The following is a 20,318-nucleotide window of genomic DNA, read 5'->3' on the forward strand; positions in this document are numbered from 1 at the left end:
ACTGCAATCTGCCTAGAAGCATGGAGAAATTTTAATGTTCTGGAATATATTAATCTTAAAACTCTTTTGAGCTATACTACTTCAAAAGTTTTATAGAAGGGAAAAAAATCTAGCACACGTTTTCAGCCTCCTTTGCTAGCGTTATCTGGACTGGAGATGCAGGGTAACCCGACCTCAGCAGCAGCACTGTGTCTTAAGGTCTGCTCGAATGATCCCATTTATAAACAGCCAGAACTGAAGGGACCAAGGAGAAACCAGGAACTCCTTAAGGCAGCATGGAACTACAGGGCTCGCCAAGGCGCATTTTCTTCTACAACTTCAACAGAGTTTCTCACTTACTGCACATAGTCCAAAACTAGGCAAAGTCCAAAACTACCGTCCCTTAATTAAAAGTACTGACAACAGAGAAACAGAGACTCATTTAGGTTGGAAAAGACCTCCTACACTTCATTTAAAAAACAAGTATATTTAAGAAAAAAATATGGAAGAGCCCACAAAGAAGCTACAGATCGACGCGTATAAATAAACTCTTAAAAAACTGCAAAGCCTGCCCTCAAAGCAATACAAAAGTAGTCGTAGTGCTTAGCTCCCCTTCAGTATTATCTAGTCCGTACTGCTATGACAGCTAAGTAGATATTCTATGACCTTATCTAGATGCAAAGCCTTTGCAACAGTTATCCATATTCAGCATGACAGTTCATCCCCACCAGGTCACAGGACCTAAACAGGGCCTAGATTAAAGCATTACTAGCTCCAATTGTTCGTTAAAGCTTGTGCTTGCGCAGCGAAGAAAAAAATCCCCGCAACTGTAAAAACTGTACAGTAACAGCGCCCATTTTCAACTAAGAAATAAACAATCGCGGACGCTGCAGGAAGAGACAAGCGAAGCTCCCCGAAAGGTGCAACGAAAAGGCAGGCCCCGTCCCGCGGGGCGGTGCAGGGCCGAAAAGCCGTTCCGAACGGGCGCCCGAGGGGACGCGGCGGTGACAGGCCGGCCCGGGGCGGGGAGGCGCGGCGCCCGCTCTGCCCCCCGGCTCCGCGGCTCTGCCTCTCCGCGGGGCTCGGCAACAAGCCCGACCAGGCGGCCCTGGGCTCTCCCGCTCCCGTTAAGCCTCCAGCACTAGGCGCCAAGGCTGCTCCCCCGGAAATGGAGCCTGGTTATTTTCCATAGCGGGGACACTGGCAGCGCCAGGCGGCCGCACAACGCCAGGCGCCACGGGACGGCGTTACGGGGAGCCCCTCCACAGGGCACCGCCGCGCTGAGGCGGGAAACAGCCCGGCTGTCTGCTCCGCTCGGGGCTCAGGGCAGTATCCCACCAGCCCAGGAACCAGCCGAGAAGGCACAGAGCCTCCCCAGGCGCAGCCTAGCGCGGGCAGGCGGCCAAGCCGCAGCAGCGCCGGTCGCCCTGGGGCCCCCTCCCATTACCTCCCTCACGCACTCACCCAACTGTCACCGCCTCAGACGCCCCCCGGGCCAAGCTCGCTCCCGGCAGCCTCCGCGCCCCAGGCACAGCTCCCACTCGCGCACCCACGGTCCGAAACCAAGTCACGCGAGATCCGCCCGCAGCGCCGCGAGCGGTGCGCAGCGCTCCCCCGCCCCCGCCTTCCCCTCGTACCACGTGACGCCCCGAGCCCTATCACCGGGCGTCTCTAACCGCTCGTACCGCTACGGAAACATCGCGAGCTCACCGCCCCCTTCCCCACCCCGCCGCAGGGCACGCCCCGGCGCTCGGCCGAAACGCCGCGAGGTTTCTCCGCTGTTCTCCGGCTCCCCGATGAAATCTCGCCCGACATCTCGCGAGGTCACGCCGCTTTCCCTCCCCCCCCCCCCCCCCCCCCCCCCGAGCACGATGCCGCGCAGGAATGTGAAAGGCTCCCGCCCGCCGCCATTTTCTTTCTTTCTTGGCAGGCAGCGAGTGGGGCAGGAAGCGGTGGCTGAGCGAGTATGGCGGACTATTCCACGGTGCCCCCTCCTGCTTCGGGCGCTCCCGGGGGAGGCGGCGGTGGAGGTGGAGGAGTGAACGATGCCTTTAAAGATGCGCTGCAGAGGGCTAGGCAGGTGTGTGCGTAACGTGGCTCTGTCAAATCAATGGGCGCTCGGCTCCGGGGGCCTGGAGGCGGCCGCTGACCAGGCCGCGGTGCCTGAGCCGCGGGAGGAGTCAGCGGGCGGCGCCCTGACCACGCTGGGCCCCGGGGAGACCTGAGGAGGGGTCCCCTCCGCCAAGATGTGTCTACCGAGTGGGTGGGGGGGAGCTTTGTCTCGGCCCCTCGCCCCCCTCCGCGCACGCCGCGGCGAGCGCCCCCGCCGCCCGCTTTCCTTGCGCCGTGAAGGGTTTTTCCGGCCAGTTCCCGGCCGCCTGCGCTCCGCCATCGCCGGCTGGCAGGCCGGGCGGCCGCAGCGCCCCGGCTCGGCCCGCAGCCACTCGCGTCTTCGCGGGGGCGGCATGGTGAGGGGAGCGGCGCTGTGGGGCCCCGGCTGCCGGCCTGCGCGGAGGTGAAATCTCAGCCGGCGGCCAACGGCGGCTGCCGGGGGCGCGGCGCCTTGCTGGGCCGCTCGGGCGGCCGGGGGGCAAGAGGGCGGGCGGCCCCGCCCGCGGCCCGTATTGTGTTCCCCGAGGCGCCCGCCGTGGCCGCCAGCCTGCTCAGACCGGTTGGGAAGTGCCGCGGCCTGCGGAGTGAAGGCGGCGAGGGCTGGCTTTTAGCGTGTTCTTTAACCCGGAGTTTTATTTGTAGCGTTTGCACCACGGGCGATGTTTTCATTATTTCTCAGGGGGAGTTTTTGCTTTGTCCGGTAATAGCCAGTCGCGGTTATGGCAGTATTTGAAGACCCGGTGTTTTCGGGACTGCGAGGGTTTGGAATAGTTTTAGCGGTCAGGCTGCCTGGGAGATACCGCAGTGTTTCGTGAAGAATGGGTAGAAAAGGAAAAGCCCTTTTCGTACAAAAGTTTTTTGTTGCTTGACGGGCAGGGTGGTTTTTTTTCAACCTATGAAGAAATCATAGGAAGCTTTGCTGTTGAAGCATAAGCACAGGTTTCCTTTAAGACGTGAAAATAAAATTCTGTGAGCCGAACTGTTTCTAGCAGTAGTCTCCTATTTACTTGTTTGGGATCGTTTTAATACGCGTTTTGTCTAAATGGCTCAAAACTGTTCAGAAGACCTGCACTAAATGAGGCCTGCCTGGATTATTTTTTTCCCCTCACAATTTCTGCCTTTTGTTTAGATTGCAGCAAAAATTGGAGGAGATGCTGGCACATCAATGAATTCAAACGACTACGGTTATGGAGGACAAAAAAGACCTCTTGAGGATGGAGGTATGCATTCGTTGCTGCTGCATTTATTTTTGTTTGGTATGGCCACGGTGCCAGAAAGATACAGGTGTGGGTTTTTTTTGTTTGTGAGGTTTTTTCCCATAGTATAGCATAAAAACATTTTGTTCCCTTTATAGATCATGACATGCTTTTTCATTTTCAGTTTAATGGGGAAATTTGTTTTAAACCATTGTGCTCTAACCTGAAGTGAATGTAAGCCTGTTCTAAAAAATCTTAAACCTGGTTTAAATGCTCTAAAAAGGAAAATATATGTGGGGGGGTGGGCAGATAAGTCAATGGTTGAGAAACACACAGGTATGTCATTTAAGTCTTATGTTGTTGTGTAGGACTGATTAGTTTGTAAACTACAAGCAAATAAGGAAGTGCTCACTCCTTAAATTTGACGTTTCAAGTAAAAGTATTAATGCATTTCATTGTAAAAGCATAGGACTTTAAAAAAAGACAGGAAAGAAAATTTTCTACCTTGTAGACACTTGCCTAGTCTAATATTTAAGCCAATAGCATGTGTGAACCCTGATAAGATCATACTTGAATCTTCAAATTTGTTGCAGCTTTTTGGATTTGTCTTACACTGCAGTAAAGTTTTCTTCTGAGATGTGTGTGTGTCATCTTCTGTCTCTTACTAAGTAGCCAGTTTGAACTTAACAGGGTTTGATATGGTTAATATAGACGAAAAATCCTGGCTAAATTGCGGAAAAAAATCTCTGAGCTTGTTGAAATGTTTTCATAGGTCTCACAAAAGAGCAATGCCTTTTTTTCCTTTAAGAGGATTGAAACTCAGTCTACAGAATGTAACTAAGGCTTTATATCAGGAGTTCTTGTGTCCTGTAATAAAGGGGTTTTTTTCTATTAAAGGTGAGGTTTTTAATATACAAAAATGAGCTAATGATGCTTCAGATGATATATGTAATGTATTCTTTTTATTTTATGTGTAGATGGCTCTTGGACAAGTCCGAGCAGTACAACACACTGGGAGGGAATGCCCTCTCCTTTTAAAGGCAGGAATTTTTATTTATTACCTGTGTTTAGTATGTAAACATGACATAAACTAGTGGATCTTTCTGGATTGACACAAATATTTCTTGGAATATGTGTCTTGAGTTTTTGCTGCACATAAATTATGGTGGTTCATATAACCTTTATTTTGGGGTGGGAAGGAAGCATCTGAAGTCTTATCTTTTCAGATACAGGTTGATTATGCCTTTTGTTCCTTTACTGTACAGAAAGGATTTGGATGATAGTGATGTAGTTGCTTTGAATCTGCTTTTTTTTGAAGTTTTATGCTATGAAATGCTTGATATTTGGATAGGAATTTCATATTCGACATCCAGAATTAGATTGCATTGCCATGTGATACTGTTGTATTTTCAGATGTTTGATCTAGATTTGTGGTCATTGTCAGAATTTTTTTTCTTTAAATCATTGTTGATTTTTGTATGGATTTGGTTTTCTTTTTCTTTTTTACAATAGAAGCATCATTAGCTTGAGCAATCAACAGAGCTAAACTTTGTTCCTTGTCTTAGTTAAGTTTCAGTGGCTGGGTATCTGAGCAACCTACAGTGTGTTCTGAAAACTGCCTTTTGTTAAACTACTGAATAGATACATGGAAAAACCTAACATCTTTTCAGCTATACTAACCAAGTGCTGAGTGTTCGTGAGACTCTCTTCTTTTATTCAGATGGTCAACTCCCTGAAATTGGAGGAAAAAAAAGAAAGAAAAAGGAAAAAAAAGGAAAGGGGGACTAAAATACACTGGAAAGTTACAATTCACACTAAAAGGTGTAAACATTTCTTGAATTTCTTGGCAGAAAAATTAAAAAAATCTTAATTTTGCAGATCAACCAGATGCTAAGAAAGTTGCTCCTCAGAATGACTGTAAGTAATTTTTACTTTGTTGCCAAAAAAACCCTAAACAAGTGTAACATTGTCAGAACAAGAAACAGTGTTCTGGTAGGTGATAACTTGAATCAGTAAGATCAAAGTAATGGCTGGGGGTTTATGTCTTACTTTCTTGAAGCAGTGTGAGTCTGCTTTGTAAAACTGACAAAGTTGTTAGGAACAGTTGAGAATCGTTTTAGCTGTTTCTAAATCTCTTGATAACTTCTTAAAAAGTCCACTGAGACAAAAGTTGATACAGTTAAGTTTTATTATCAAAGGAGAAGTTTAGCTGTAAATTAAACCACTTGTTTGAATTTAATTTTAACAATATTTATTTATAGCTTTTGGGAATCAGCTACCACCGATGCATCAGCAGCAAAGGTAAGAGTTACGCAGCCTCTTAAATAGTTTTCCTTTTTACTGAAAGAAAGTAGTTTCAAGAAATTTTTCTGAAAAGGGGGTATCGATGCATAAAGCAATTACTCTGTCTGTGTGATATGTTGAAATTTTAGCTTCACATCCGAAGCCAAACACTTAGAATGCATCTATATTGCTGTCTCAATTCTTTTTCTTCGCAGCCTAGGCTGTGCATCAAGCTTAGTAAAAGGAAAATGTGTTGTTGGTTTTTAGTACCTGAGTGTAGGTAGCATTACCAAAGTTGGAAGGAAGTCTGAAGGGGAAAAGGTTGATGCTATTTTGTAAACAGAAAGGAAAGCTACCGACTTTTGAAAAACCAACCAACAGACTTAGCGCAACATATTACAACATAGCTACATTTGCTACTACTTAGTAGTTTTCTCTGCTTATTTCTTCTCTAAACAACACATCCAACTATTATTCTTATGCATTGGCTGGTTTTGATAGATGAGATGTGAAATTGGTGTATCTTCAGCACACTTTGGATATACAGATGAAACTGAAAATGTTACAATGGCCTCTTCTGTACGCCACATCTGCTGGTAGTGGAGAGGACTAAGGAAAACTTTGATTCATATTATACTTGAACATTTTGTGGTTACTTTTGTGTATCACCAGTTTACTTAGTACTGTGCTTGCATGACTACGTTGTAAAGTTAACGGGATGCAAGTAAGCCAAGGTGATAGAGGGAGCAGTAGCATTCTTTAGTTTAATGGGAGGATATATCTAAATTCAATGCCAGTATGGTCTCTGAATGGCAGTTGTCTTTTGTTTGATTTAACATTCTCTGTAGATCTGTGATGACAGAGGAGTACAAAGTTCCAGATGGAATGGTTGGATTCAGTAAGTAGTATGGATGTGGTGTTCTAGTATAGTGAGGGATGTTAGCAGAAGCTGTTAATATAAATAATTTTTCTGTATTTTCTTTCTTCAAGTAATTGGCAGAGGTGGAGAGCAGATCTCACGCATACAGCAGGAGTCTGGCTGTAAAATACAGATTGCACCTGGTAACTATGTGTGGAGTTTTTTTTCTTTGTTTATTTTGGTGGGGGGGTTTGGTAGAAAGTTCAGAAGGCTGATAACTTGCTTCTAATTGGTTGCATCATTATTTAAGGTATATTTTAATGCTTTGTACTAATTGCAATTGCCACAGTCTAAAGAAACGCAACATGTTGTGATGCACTGATTTTTCTACTTCAGTGAAGTTCCAGTAGTTTGCATATTATGTTTAATTTAATGATCTCTTTCTGACTTAACACTGCTGATAAATTGGTTTTATTTTATGATTGTAGATAGTGGAGGCCTGCCTGAAAGGTCATGTATGTTAACTGGAACACCAGAGTCTGTTCAGTAAGTAAAACACATTTTGCATGTTCATATGTAACTGCAACACACTTAATTTCTTAGATCTAAATACAGTATCTGGATAGTATGCTTATAATATTATGCATTTTATTCTATTGAAGAGGCAGTCTGGTGACAATTATATGTATATATGAAAAAAAGCCCTGAACCTGCAGTCAGCTCTCTCGGCATACCTGGAGTTTTAAGACAAAAATATGGAACTTCAACTTTGTCAAGTCCAAATCTTGTTGTAGATAGATGTTAACCATGTGCTGTTTTCAGCTTGAGAATGAAATATGTGAATATATACTAAAAAGAAATGTATGCTGAAAAAAACTCATTATTAACCAGAAATCGGAAGATAACAGGGAAAATGTGGGAAATCAGTAATACGTAACAATAGGAGTTACTCTAAAGCCCAGCCCATCAGAGTTCTTAAATGTCTTTGATATAATGAATGTATAAAACAAGGTAACCAAAAGTTACAAAAAATATGTCTATGTAATACCTATCAGCAAAGTAACTTTTCCCTTCCCATGTTTAGGGAAGGGGATGATAGCAATCAAAATGTTTGGGTGGGCTTTTTTTTTTAAAAAAAATTTTTGCTGGCACAGAGGTGTTGTAACCACCTGAAGATCAGCTTACCCTGGCTTTGCCAGGAAAGAGCTTAGGTGTAGTGTATTTGTATTACATTACCTCATTTGTGTTAGCTGCTCCCACTTCATGTTTGCAGGTAAGGCCTGCAGCTACATTTTTTCCTTTGGGAAAGTAACGTGGCATTCTTCTCTTATGTTGCAGCCAAGCAGGCTGCTGTTCGTGAAGTCATCCCTTTATGGGAATTTTCTAATTATAGTTTATTCTGCTTACATATTAGAGGGAAGAGTTTTTAACTGGTGTTAGTGCTGTAATCATGATTTAACTCATGGCAACTTATTTACATGTGTGGTGAATATATATATACTTGCTTTTGTCCACTGTTGTGGTAACGGTTACAAGTACAAATGTCATTACTTTGCATGCTGAATCAAGCAGCAGCTATCATGGTATGTGGTGTTAAAGCTATAGGTTTATTTTACAGTCTGGGTTGTGTTGCCTTTTTATAAAACTTAACATAAAATAGATCTGCCTTAAGATTGGCTGTTAGTAAAGAAAAATTACTGTTGAATGAGAGGTTACATGAATTACTACTGAAATTAAGCAAAGTTAGAAAAAGCTTTCTGTCCGGTGATTTTTTTTTTTTTTTTTTTTTTGTTAATACACAAAAAAGGTACATTTTAATGATTCCAAATCTTCTCACTAATGTGCATTTTTAATATATATATTATTTTAAAGGACCAGGTTTCCATCTTCTGTTCTGGATTAAGGTTTAATCTATGTAACTATTCAGGGATGATGGTCATGATTGAGGAGGTAGCTTTTACTTAACATGTGTTTGGTGAAGAACCACCTTTTGTATTCTGACATGAGGGTGTTTTTAGGTTTACTACATTATCTTGCAGTTAGTCCCTTGAGTTACTGTTACAGATTTACTGAGTTTGCCTCATATTTCTTTGTGATAGTAATTATATTTCTTCTGCAGAAACTTTTGAAATCAAAAAGATAAAAATTTCCAAGCAGAAAAGATTGGGCTAGTGATACTTGTGGGAATAAGTGTGTTTATAAATGTATATATTCTTTCACAGATCAGCAAAAAGATTACTTGATCAGATAGTTGAAAAGGGAAGACCTGCACCTGGCTTTCATCATGGTGATGGACCTGGAAATGCAGTCCAAGAAATTATGATTCCAGCAAGTAAAGCAGGATTAGTTATTGGAAAAGGTGGAGAGACAATTAAACAGTTACAGGTATGTATGTATCTTCTTTTAAATGTGGCAATACCAAATTTGGAATTGAGTGGGTATTAACCTCCCTTCTGTCAAACAGGAGCGGGCAGGTGTCAAAATGGTCATGATTCAAGACGGTCCACAGAACACTGGTGCAGACAAGCCCCTTAGGATAACTGGAGATCCTTATAAAGTTCAAGTAAGGAGTCTATCAGAACTCAGAGCATTTTTAATCTCTTCTGATGTTGCAGTACCTAAATGAACTTTCATTTTTCTTTTAGCAAGCCAAGGAAATGGTGCTGGAGTTAATTCGTGATCAAGGTGGCTTTAGAGAGGTGCGCAACGAATATGGGTCAAGAATAGGAGGAAATGAAGGGATAGACGTAAGCATGGTTGAAAAACTTGTTCACTGTATTTTGAGATGTTAACATTAAAATGTTAAGCTGGGTAATACCACTGAGAGCTCTTAACCAGATTCCAAAAGTGATTGTGGCATGTAAGTATTACTTGGTCATTACTGAAATCATGGCTAAATGGTGTGCCGTATTCACTTTACATTACCAGCTGTTCTGAACAGTTTCAGCTAGCTGGGAGTTTTTTATCAAAAGAAATAAACTTTATGACTAAGTATATAATGTTGTTATAGAAATTGGAGTTTGGCCTTTACAGAAGGATATTTAAGTCCACTTACTATGCAAGTCATGAGCTCTTAACTGTTCATCAGAGGTGAGGCTGAATGTTTCATCTGCTGGAATCCACATTTTAACCATTTTTGATCGTGAGAAACATAATATCCACTGGAATTGCTACCGCTATGAGAACTTGCAGTGGACTGGATCTCTGGTTCTGTTGCTTTCCAGTATTTGCTAGGCTTGTGACTTGATACTAAAAAATTCATGCTTCAAAAAGCCTGAAGTGGCATAGGGCTGTCCCTGGTTTACCATTCTAATGTGATCCTTTAATTGTGTGAATTTGGTAGGAATATTTGCATCATTGACATCTTGAAATGTTTTTTTTTAAGGTTCCAATACCAAGATTTGCTGTAGGTATTGTTATTGGAAGAAATGGAGAGATGATAAAAAAGATACAGAATGATGCTGGTGTTAGGATCCAATTTAAGCCAGGTTGGTAATATGTCCATAAGTTTCTGTGAATTGAGTGTAAATTTACTGGATTACATATACTGGAATAGTTCATTTTTATTCCAGATGATGGAACAACTCCAGATAGAATAGCCCAAATCACAGGGCCTCCTGACAGATGTCAGCATGCTGCAGAAATTATTACAGACCTCCTTCGAAGTGTCCAGGTTGGGTAATATGTTGTTTACCATCTAACATTACATCTAAGAATGAATGTGTAACTAAATTTCATGATTCTATTTGAATCTATTTCAATGTTCAGTCTGGAATATGAATGTTTCCTTTTACAGTTAAGGTTTTGCAAGTGTCAAGACAATAATGATAATACTGATTGGAAGTCGTGGCAGTTCTTGAACTGGCTGGTTTTAGAGCTGCTTATTCTGTGGTCTTATATTAGTAGCTGATAACGCTGTTACTTTTGGTTGTAATCAGTGTTTGAGAGATGGATTAAATGCTCTGTTGTGAGATGAGCACCACTGCTGCATTTACACAAGGCAGACAAATTATCTTTGTATGTGTGAAACTTCCTGCTTTTTTCTATATTCTTCATCTTTCACATGCAGAGCTGTACAGAAGATCTTTTAAAATGTAATTTTGGTCTTCTGGAAAAAAATACTACTTTAACTATCCCAACTATCTGAGTAGTGATTAATTTTTTATTTTTTTTTCCTAACAAATGATGTGATGTAACCACTTGGCATTAATAATTTGTTTGCAATAATTTTTATGGAACATGCTGATTTGTTGCTTTTTTTTTTAGGCTGGTAACCCTGGTGGACCAGGACCTGGTGGTCGAGGAAGGGGTAGAGGCCAAGGCAACTGGAACATGGGGCCTCCGGGTGGATTACAGGAATTCAATTTTATTGTTCCCACGGGCAAAACTGGATTAATCATTGGCAAAGGCAATATATCTTACATATATGTGTATCTATATGTAGTTTCAGCTTTTCTGTTTGTACAAATAGCTACACTAGAGAGATGTTTCAAGAGAAGGCTTTGCAAATAGTTTCATGTATGGTAGAGCATAGTACTGCTAAATCGTAATACTCCTAATATTCTTTTCAGAATTTCCTCACCAAAACACATACACCGGTAGCTAAAAGTCAAGAACCAAATAACTTGTCTAACCCATTTTTAAAAATAAGTACTGAGTTACATTGGTAGTGTGTGTTAGGTTCTTGGGTGATGTATCTTCTCATTAACTTCCGGTTGATAGTACTTGATTAGCCTAGTGTTACTGCATCTGTAACTCACTTTTTAAACAGTTTTCACATACTCCAGTGAAGATCTTTTACTGTGGAATCCTGTAACAATTTCTTGTGTGTGTTAAAATAATTCTCAAAGAATTTTTTTTTTTTTTTTTTCAAAAAAAAATAACTAAATGAAACATTTGAGTTATTTTAATCTTTTGTTTGTAGTGTGTTTTCCAGACACAACAAATAGGCTGATGTAGTACAGTTCTTGACCTGGGAAACGGATTTTATTGTTTGGGGTCTTTTTTAAATGTCAAATGATTGTTGTTTTGCAAATTTTGTGCCTACTAATGATACAAGTAACTTCTCAGGGTACTATAAGAGGAGGAACTAGTTTAGGGAATTTAACTTTCTGGTTTTAGTGCACTACAAAAAACGTGGACTTCACCATCTGGTCAGCTTCTGGGGTTTTTTATCATGTTTGCCTACTACTTTATAGGGAGGTTAGGCTTTAAGGTTGCATTCACGGATAACCGTGGATATCAGTTGTTGTTCATGGCTAATTTTACGTCTTTACATGAATGGAAAAAAAAACAGACAACACTGCAGGAATTCTGTGTTCTTTCTGAGTAGCAATACTGTGGTCTTGAATTTAAAAAATAATTTATTTTTACTAGTTCACTGCAATCAAAGCTCTATACTGCAAAGAGAAGGAGGTTTGGTTTTTTTAATTGGTGTTGGAATGTTCTTGTGTGGCTCGTAAGAATAGGTGTCTTTCCACTTTATCTTCAGCATCCATGACTTTCTCTGATTTGAATCTTGGTATTTTCACTTTAATGCATGTCATAAAAGCTATTTGTTGCATTGTAGGTGGTGAAACTATTAAAAGTATAAGCCAGCAATCTGGTGCTAGAATAGAACTTCAGAGAAATCCTCCACCTAATGCGGATCCAAACATGAAGATGTTTACTATCCGTGGAACACCCCAGCAAATAGATTATGCACGACAACTTATAGAAGAAAAGATTGGAGTGAGTGTATAACTGTATTTTGGTTTACTATGATAATTAAACAGAATAGGAAGCAAGTCTTCTTTGTGGAGACTTTTCTTGCATTTCACTTCCAAATTACTTAATCAGGTAACAAATTGATAATAAATAGTAATCTAGGTTTAAAGTAATGTAAACATAATTTGATATGTACCAAAAGAAGCAGAAACCTGAAATAGAAAGAAACAGTTGCTATCTTCAATGTAATACTGTCTATTTTTTAATGATGTGTTGTTGAACATGCCCACTTTGTGCTTAATGAAAAATTTGAATACTTCAAAGATATCCTTTATATTCTTAAAGCTATGAAACTGTTGCTTGGTTTTTCAGTTTCAGGATGTTTTTAGGTGGAGTTCTAATGCAAGTTTATACCCTTTAATCCACTGCACTTTTGTTTGCATGCATATGCATGTAACAGAATTTACTACCCATTTCTTCTACCTGATCTTATGCACAGGTTTTTATTTTAAAATACTGATAGTCTTGGTTTAGTTTGTGGTTTTTATTGCGACTTGTGGAAGAAATTCATGTTTATTTGTAAAATTCTTTATTTTCTCAAGAAGGAACTGAAATGCAGCTTTTTAGTTGTTGCTACTACCATGGATGTTTTAAAATCTCTTCTTTAACCAGCCAAAAGCCTAATTAATCTTCAAAAAGACTGTTTTCTCCAGGGAAATGTCTGTATTAAAACAATCAAACCTTTTAGGTTATATTCTAAAGTGTTTATGCTTCTAAACTGCTAAAAAGTACAGAACTTAAAGGATTATTTTCATCTGTGTGCTACTCTTGTTACAGGGTCCAGTAAATCCATTGGGTCCACCTGTTCCCCATGGACCCCATGGTGTTGTTCCTGGCCCACATGGACCTCCTGGGCCACCAGGTCCTGGTGCTCCCATGGGACCATATAATCCAGCTCCTTATAACCCAGGGCCTCCTGGCCCTGCACCTCAGTAAGTATTGCTTCATCTAACTTCCTTTTTTGTAAGATGATTCTGGGACTGGCTTTCATTGTGTGTGTACAACATGATCTTTTGTAGTGGTCCCCCAGCTCCGTATGCTCCACAAGGATGGGGAAATGCTTATCCACACTGGCAGCCACCAAATCCACCAGATCCAGGTAAGAAATGTCACCTTTGTACTGTAGTGTGTGTATACTTGAGTAGATCAATTTTGTCCTTACCAAGTATATACGCTTCACAGTGTGTTTGTGTTAACGCTGGTAAATCTGAAAAAGCTGTTCTTCAGGCTTCTCTTCACTGATTGTCAGTTTATGTATGTTTTACCCTTCCCACATGCTGCTTGTGAGATGCTGAAATTCAGTTACAGTTGGAATATGCTTCTTACTAAACATTACTGATACTGCATCCCAATTTGTTACTTTTTGCAAGATTCTCGGTTAATTGATCTTGTGCAAATCGGTTAATCTTTCTTGCAGTGCATGTTTTTACATGAAGTACTTTACTGAGGATGTGTTTTAAGTTAATGACCTTGTATTTTGTTCTAGATGATACCCCTTTAAAATCTCAGTGATTCTGACTTTGCAGGTTTTATGCTATTTTATATATTTTTAGCTTTTTTTGACCTATATGAGGATTGTTTTTCGTAGTCTGAAACAAATACATTTTGTTTAGTCCTTATTGAGGGATAAAGCTTCGGTTGAACTGTTTTTTACAGTAAAACTAGTTAGGATTGTGTATTTTGAGCTTTTGCTTACTATAGTTTTGTATTTTCTTCTGAAACCCATTTTTGTAGAATATGTTTCTTCTGCTTGTTTATCTTTGTCAAGACTGGGAGTTTTTGCTTAACTACAACTTCCCAAAGTTGTAGTATCCTGCTTTTCTTTAAGTTATGTCCTTTGGTTGGACTAGAGCATATGGGGAAGCAGAACTGCAGTCACAAAAAGCATGGTAAGGCTAGATGCTCGGGTCAGTTCTGCCTCATTTGTTTGAGGTAGACTTTCTTCAGAATTTCAGCCAAAAGATCTCAATTTCATTCTTGTTATAAATGGAATAAATATTTTCTGATAGCGACTGGTCCTGACACAAGCTTTATTAGTGAAAAAAGGGAGGGCTTTGGAGAATGTTAAAAAAATCTACAGAGAATTCTATTCACGTTCAGCTCTTCTATATATCCTTTCTTGGCAAAGAACCATCTCTGGTTTCATTTCCCAGACTTGTATAAAAGGTAGCTCTGCATGCATTCAGTTAATTACTTAAAAATGCTTATTGTCATTATTTATAAATACAGTGATTCAAAGTGACTTGACTTGAAATCTCATCATACCAGAAGTCTCATTTAATCCAAAACCACTGCCAAAAAGTTGCAGCCTCTTTCATGCCACCTTTTTTTTTTTTTTTTTTTTTAATAAAAGTGACTTACCTGCCTAGAGATCTGTAAGGAAAGTGGCACTCATCTTGATGTCATCTTGGTGATGATTTTATAAGCATTTTTCAAATAAGTGTTCCTTTTAAAAACCTGATTACGTTTCCCTATGTGCAGTTGAAGTTGGGTATTTCTTTTGATTAACATTTATTTGATGCATTTTGTGCAGTTTTCCACTTAGTTGCTCATTTCAGTGTTAATAAATGGGTTATTTTAGTATTTTTTTCAGAGGTGCTTTCTCCAGAACCATGCTTGCCTCTTGTCACGTGAAAGTGGAGCTAGTTACTACAGTCAGATTTCTTTGGAAATTTAATGAATCCTGCTGTGTGCTCTTCTATTCTAAAGAAGTAGCTTCTAAGGGGAAGGAGGGGGGGAACCAAGCAATGGCTTATTTGGTATTTGCAGGTAACCTTAGAATATAGTACATGCTAGTTTAAATCCACTGTTGTTGATGGAAGTAGTGTAATTTAAAAAGGAAACAGTGTGTTAAAATAGATTTCTGTATGCTGGTACTACTGTGTGCGTTTTAAATGGCTACATCCAACTTTAATGCTAGATGAAATACTGCAAGAAATTTGTGGTGTTATGCATTTCTTCTCCCTGACTGCCTTTTTCAGGGGATTTCGTTTTTCTCTTCCATTAGTCACTGCCTTACCTATTTTGGGGAGAGAGGTGGGAATATACTTCCATTCCCATGTATAATTATTCTAAAGTATCAGTTTTGTCTGTCCTTAACTGAAGTTTTCTTCCGAGTTGGCTGTATTTATTTGCAGATGTTTTTATTCTTAAAGGATGCAAATAATATTAAGGGATGCTGGTTGTGGTATAGAACATTATGTTCTCCAATAGTAGATGTGCAGTTTTTGTGTATTGCTGATCTGGTAATATAATCAATCTCTGTTATCCAGCAAGAATAAGCCATTCCTAAAGGCTATGTGTGGAAAAACAGATAAATGAGGCTCTAGGAAGCAGCATTGCTGGCCTTCCTAGATGTAGTTAAAAATAAGGAAAGCATGGAAATAGCTGCAGAAGATGCAAATGTTGCTGCTATTTGTTATACTAAAAAATTGTAAGTAAACAGTGATGCTTTGTAGCCATGTATGGGGATTCAGGTTCTTTAAAATACATGTGTTTCTGTATTCTACCGTTACCTTAAAGTTTAACTGACAAGCATTGCAAGTACATAGTAAGATTTTTATTCTTCTATTTCAGAAATACGTATTTGGCATGCCTCCTTCACCTGTACCAGTGTCACTAGTGTGAGGTTATAACAAAAGTAAAACCACTGAAATTGTTTGGTGCTAGAATGATTCATTGTTGCTACTGTTTAGTAACGTGACTGTTGAAGTAAACTTGAAAATCTGTTTCTTTTTGTCACATTTAAAAATTAGTAAATGGCATTGTGGTAAGGGTTCTAGAATGATATTCTCATCAGCTCAATGGAAGTATACTTTGTACAGTGCACTTGTCTGAAACCTGATTGAAAGTTTGTGCTGGGAAGGAAAGATACTTAGAGGATGTACATGGTTATTTGCTTTAGATTTTTCCTTGGAGAAAAATACAAGTGCTTAGAACACAGTTAATTGAGGACAGCATTCTGTTCATAGTACTTCTATAAACACTTCTGTTTTGTTTCTATAGGTAAGCCAGGAACAGATCCTAATTCAGCAGCGTGGGCAGCTTATTATGCTCACTACTATCAGCAGCAAGCACAGCCACCACCTGCAGCCCCTCCTGGTGGACCAGCTACAACCCAAACTAATGGACAAGGTAGCTGTCCAATAAAACTTCAAAGTAAAACTTAACAAAAAAAAAAAGTTATAAATTTCTCACTGCTGGTGGTGTGGATGCCCCATATTTTGTTGTTGTTGTTGTTGTCTTCATATATTGGGTAAATTTATTTTAAAGTAGCTAATTTTCTTGGTAAAATATTGCTTACAGCCTTTAACATTGCTTTTCCTAATTTCAGTAGTAATAAGGGTAAATTATTTGTCATATACACCACAGAGAATTTTGCTTCAACGTGGGCTGATTTAATTAACATCTACATAGTGCAGTCATAAGTAAAAATAAAATGAGCCAAATTGTTGACTGTCATTTGCTTAAACAGTTGCATCACTGCTAGTGGTTTTAGGGCAATTGTAGTATTTAGTTGTATTTGTATAATTGTTGTGCCTGGATAATGCTTACCACTTAAATTTAGGTAGTATTTTGTACTGTGAGTGGTAGTGGTGTGCATTTATAGGATCTTGAAAACATGCTAAACATTGCTTTGTTTCTTCATGGTGTCTTTTAGTAATAGTTTATATTTGTAGTACCTTCTACCACAGAGGTTTATAGTGTCAGATTGAGTGATGTCGTTTGGGATTGTTACTGAAAAATTAATTTGATTTTTTTTGTAAATTGTTCTGTGTATGAAACTAAAAAACCTGTAGTTATATTTTGACTATTTTTAATATAATTCAGGAGATCAGCCAAATCCAGCACCAGCAGGGCAGGTTGACTATACCAAGGCCTGGGAGGAGTACTACAAAAAAATGGGTACGTGTGTAGGCTTTTCTGTTGTTCCATAGTAGAATGTTTTAGGAGACTTGGCATATCTCATTTGGTGAGATGGGGTTTTTACCCCCAAAAAAATAAAAATGCATAATCCATGTGTCTTCTGAACCATTTACTGCTAAAGGCCCTGAACTCTGCAGAAAAACAAACTTTAAAATTTGTGTATAAGGCATTTACTTGTACTCATGCTAGTAATCAGCTTTGCAAAAATACCTCATACTCAATATATCTGGTCATTGGGAAACACCATCTTCTAAATCTTTTAGTCTGAGTATTTCTGAAGTATATTTTTAAAGTATATTTAGTAAATTCTAGAGTTCAGCTTCAATCTGCTTTACGAAGCTGTGTTGTTCAATATTTGTTTCATAATGCTCTTAAGATTACTTTTTTCCTACAACTTGCTTTCGGTGTTCCAAGTTATTAAAGCATGGTAACTAGCTTTCATTTATACCACACCCTTTTTTAAATAGTATTTGCTTTGCAGCACTTAAGAACTGTGTTTAAACTGCAGGTTATACGTTGTTGCTAGCTTTTTCAAAATACTTTGCTTGAGCTGACTTACCAAACTGAAATGTATTTGCTGGTTAAGTTGATGGCTTCATCATTTCCTGAATAAGGAGAGAATATGTTGTCTTGACACACTGGCAGAAGGTGCCTGTATCTTTTAAATCACAGTAATGTCTTGCAGGACAGTGTGTTGTCCACAGTGTTCTCCCGTGGATATTCTAGTTGATTTAAATGAGTATACTGAGGACTAGTGGGCTTCTTGCTTTCTCTGGTATCTCTGTTTGACCAGACATATAGCAGCATCCAGTTTGTATTTTTTGTTGGTTGGTGTGGGTGGGAGTGTTTGGTCAGGTTTTTTCCCCTCTTCCAACTGCATCCTGTTTTCTTCATGGAATATTAAAAAGCATTTGGAGTTAAGATGAATAGCGTATTTAATTTCTTAATCTTATCAGCCTTCTACCAGGTTGATCTCATATTATTTGCCAAGACATCATTACCTTTATTCTTCTTCATTTTGGCACAGCATAAGTGATGAAATGAAACAGAAAATATATAATAATGATTTACTTCAAGGATTGTGTATCAGACTAAGAAAATTGCAACAGCATCTCAAACACATGATTTTTAAGATGCTGATAGGCCTTCCCATTTATCCTCTTCATGTTTCATGTAACTACTTGTTTTCAGTTTACTGTCTCTGTTAGTTCAGCTACCATTCTTCAGTGCAAAACTGTAGAGGGTTTTCACTGCCTTTTTAAGAATAATGCAATTTGTTTGCAGGGACTTTGCTGTCTTTCTAATTTTCTGTCTCTGGGAAGCAAAGTCTGGCTTGCACTACTTTTGTATTTGCTCTGACTAAATAATAGCTATTTATAAGGTGTCAGGATAGAGTTTCTGGGAGCAAGTCCAAGAGTGTGAACCCAAAAAAAAACATTGGGAGATGTCAGGATTGCTCTTAAAATGCAAAATTACAAAAAAAAAAACCCAAGACAAAAATCAAGTAAGAAGAAAAAGGAAAGGGAAGTTCTGATATTCATTCCTTTTTCTAGTTCAAATCCAGTTCTTCGCCTGCAGGAGAACTGTTGATGTCTGGACCTGTATAATTTGACTGTGTAAATCATGAGAACTTTTTGCTTCTACAGAAGATCCACTTAGAAAGGAACTGACCAAGTGAGGTTGAAGAGCAGAGAATTCACTTGGAGTTGTTTTAGTGCTAAATGAGGTTGTTTTTCCCAACCTCCTTAACAACATTAGAAAGTAGTAGATCGGATGAACACTAAGGCTGTCCATCAACAAGTTATTGTGGTCTCCAGGCGTTCAAATACAGCTACTACTGTTCGTGCTTCGTACAGTAATGTAATGCTTCTGTTCCCATTAACTTGTGCAAAAGGGGAAAGGTAGGAATTGCAAGTCACTCATTCTGACTTTTTTTCAGATTTTTCACAGCACAGATGATTGCACAAACAGCTGTGTTACAGAGCTGAACTGAAACTTGGGACTTGCTGAGCCCAAGCAGTTTTATTTTTACTGCTGAAGAAAACTACTTGATAATATGTGGCAAGCTTACAAGGGTGACAGTACTGAGCTGAATAAATGTGATACTGCAGTTGGTGCTCTGGATTTTCTCACACATTGTTAACTATGAGTGCACTGAAAAATTGCGTGGTCTGAAAACTAAAGGACAATCCTCAGTATTCCCATCAAAACCATAATACTGTATTCCAAACTGGCTTCCTACTGGTGCGATATGACTTGGCTTCTTATCACAGAGAAACTTTCCTGATTTTTTTTCAGTGTATAGAATAGTCACTTGAAAATAACGTGTTTTCCAACTTGCAAATATAGTGGCAAAGTCAGTCTCGCTTTTCAGACTTGTTTTGGTCAGGGGCTGTGGCTTTAAGTAGCAAATACAGTTAAAAATAAGACCAAAAAGCTAGTAAAATACTCCTGCACACTGGTACGTTACTGTACATGGATCTTGTAGGTGACCAGACCATCTTATTTGCTGGGTACCCTACTTGGTAAAGACAGAAAACTTGTTTTAAATGTCCCTTGAGTATTACCAGTTAACAAGACAGTTTAGCTTTTGAAGACATAGGTGCTGTTATCTTGCATTGGCAACAGAGTCTTTTTATGTTTATTTTTACCAACAAGAGCCGAAATAAAGATTTGCATAACTGGGCCCTAAAAATCTCCCAAGGGTAGGGGTTCCTTCTAAACATTAAGTCATATCTTAGTAAATTATTTTTATGTCACCATAGGAGTTTGTAAATTGATAATTTGAAATAATGTAATATATTGTGGTCTTGATTTATATGTAAGGAATTCCATAATAAATATTGGAACTGTTCTTTAAGGATTCCTCAGCTTTGTAATGAGAAAAAGGACAAAGAACAGTTTTCTCTTACTAGAATCACCATTGATGATTTGAGTAGTGGAAGAACTGTATAAAAATATGGCGTTCTCTTTCTTAGCGTTCCTGAATGAGGAGGTATTCTGTGTTTCTTGTATTTCCTTTGTTTATACGTAGTTTATCAATCTTGTTAGTGTTCCAGTTGAATCTGGATATCGATGAGCATGTAGTGTTTCATGCAGTTCTGTACACTGAAAGGAAGTTTTGACTAAACTGCTGAATTCCATGTGTAGGTTCAGAATTGCTTGCAGTACTTAGTAAGGGAATGATGCAGCTGAAA

General features: G+C 39.3%; 2 protein-coding genes across 8 annotated transcripts in view; one reads left to right on the forward strand and one right to left on the reverse strand.

Annotated features, from left to right (window-relative positions):
• The window catches only part of DNAJB4 (DnaJ heat shock protein family (Hsp40) member B4), a 31,997-nt gene extending 30,392 nt beyond the window's left edge, over window positions 1-1,605 (reverse strand). The window contains exon 1 of the mRNA XM_040610952.1: window positions 1,444-1,605. The gene's annotated coding sequence lies outside the window, so the exon portion shown is untranslated. The remainder of the gene's footprint in view (window positions 1-1,443) is intronic.
• Window positions 1,606-1,837: 232 nt separating this feature from the next.
• FUBP1 (far upstream element binding protein 1) overlaps window positions 1,838-20,318 on the forward strand; it is a 36,550-nt gene continuing 18,069 nt past the window's right edge. For 2 of the 7 annotated variants that reach the window (XM_040611016.1, XM_040611017.1), the window contains exons 1-18: window positions 1,838-2,059; window positions 3,221-3,311; window positions 5,166-5,204; window positions 5,549-5,588; window positions 6,419-6,468; window positions 6,561-6,632; window positions 6,918-6,975; window positions 8,652-8,814; window positions 8,894-8,992; window positions 9,075-9,176; window positions 9,815-9,917; window positions 10,002-10,102; window positions 10,696-10,837; window positions 11,999-12,159; window positions 12,973-13,127; window positions 13,215-13,294; window positions 16,201-16,329; window positions 17,026-17,100. In XM_040611016.1, coding sequence (XP_040466950.1) covers window positions 1,946-2,059; window positions 3,221-3,311; window positions 5,166-5,204; window positions 5,549-5,588; window positions 6,419-6,468; window positions 6,561-6,632; window positions 6,918-6,975; window positions 8,652-8,814; window positions 8,894-8,992; window positions 9,075-9,176; window positions 9,815-9,917; window positions 10,002-10,102; window positions 10,696-10,837; window positions 11,999-12,159; window positions 12,973-13,127; window positions 13,215-13,294; window positions 16,201-16,329; window positions 17,026-17,100 — 1,774 coding nt within the window. In that variant the 5' untranslated portion in view covers window positions 1,838-1,945. Of the gene's footprint in view, window positions 2,060-3,220; window positions 3,312-4,264; window positions 4,328-5,165; window positions 5,205-5,548; window positions 5,589-6,418; window positions 6,469-6,560; window positions 6,633-6,917; window positions 6,976-8,651; window positions 8,815-8,893; window positions 8,993-9,074; window positions 9,177-9,814; window positions 9,918-10,001; window positions 10,103-10,695; window positions 10,838-11,998; window positions 12,160-12,972; window positions 13,128-13,214; window positions 13,295-16,200; window positions 16,330-17,025; window positions 17,101-20,318 lie in introns of all 7 variants that reach the window. The other 5 variants (XM_040611018.1, XM_040611020.1, XM_040611015.1 and 2 more) reach the window with 4 other exon arrangements.

Source organism: Falco naumanni, chromosome 11 (genome assembly GCF_017639655.2).
Source record: "Falco naumanni isolate bFalNau1 chromosome 11, bFalNau1.pat, whole genome shotgun sequence".
Lineage (NCBI taxonomy): Eukaryota > Metazoa > Chordata > Aves > Falconiformes > Falconidae > Falco > Falco naumanni.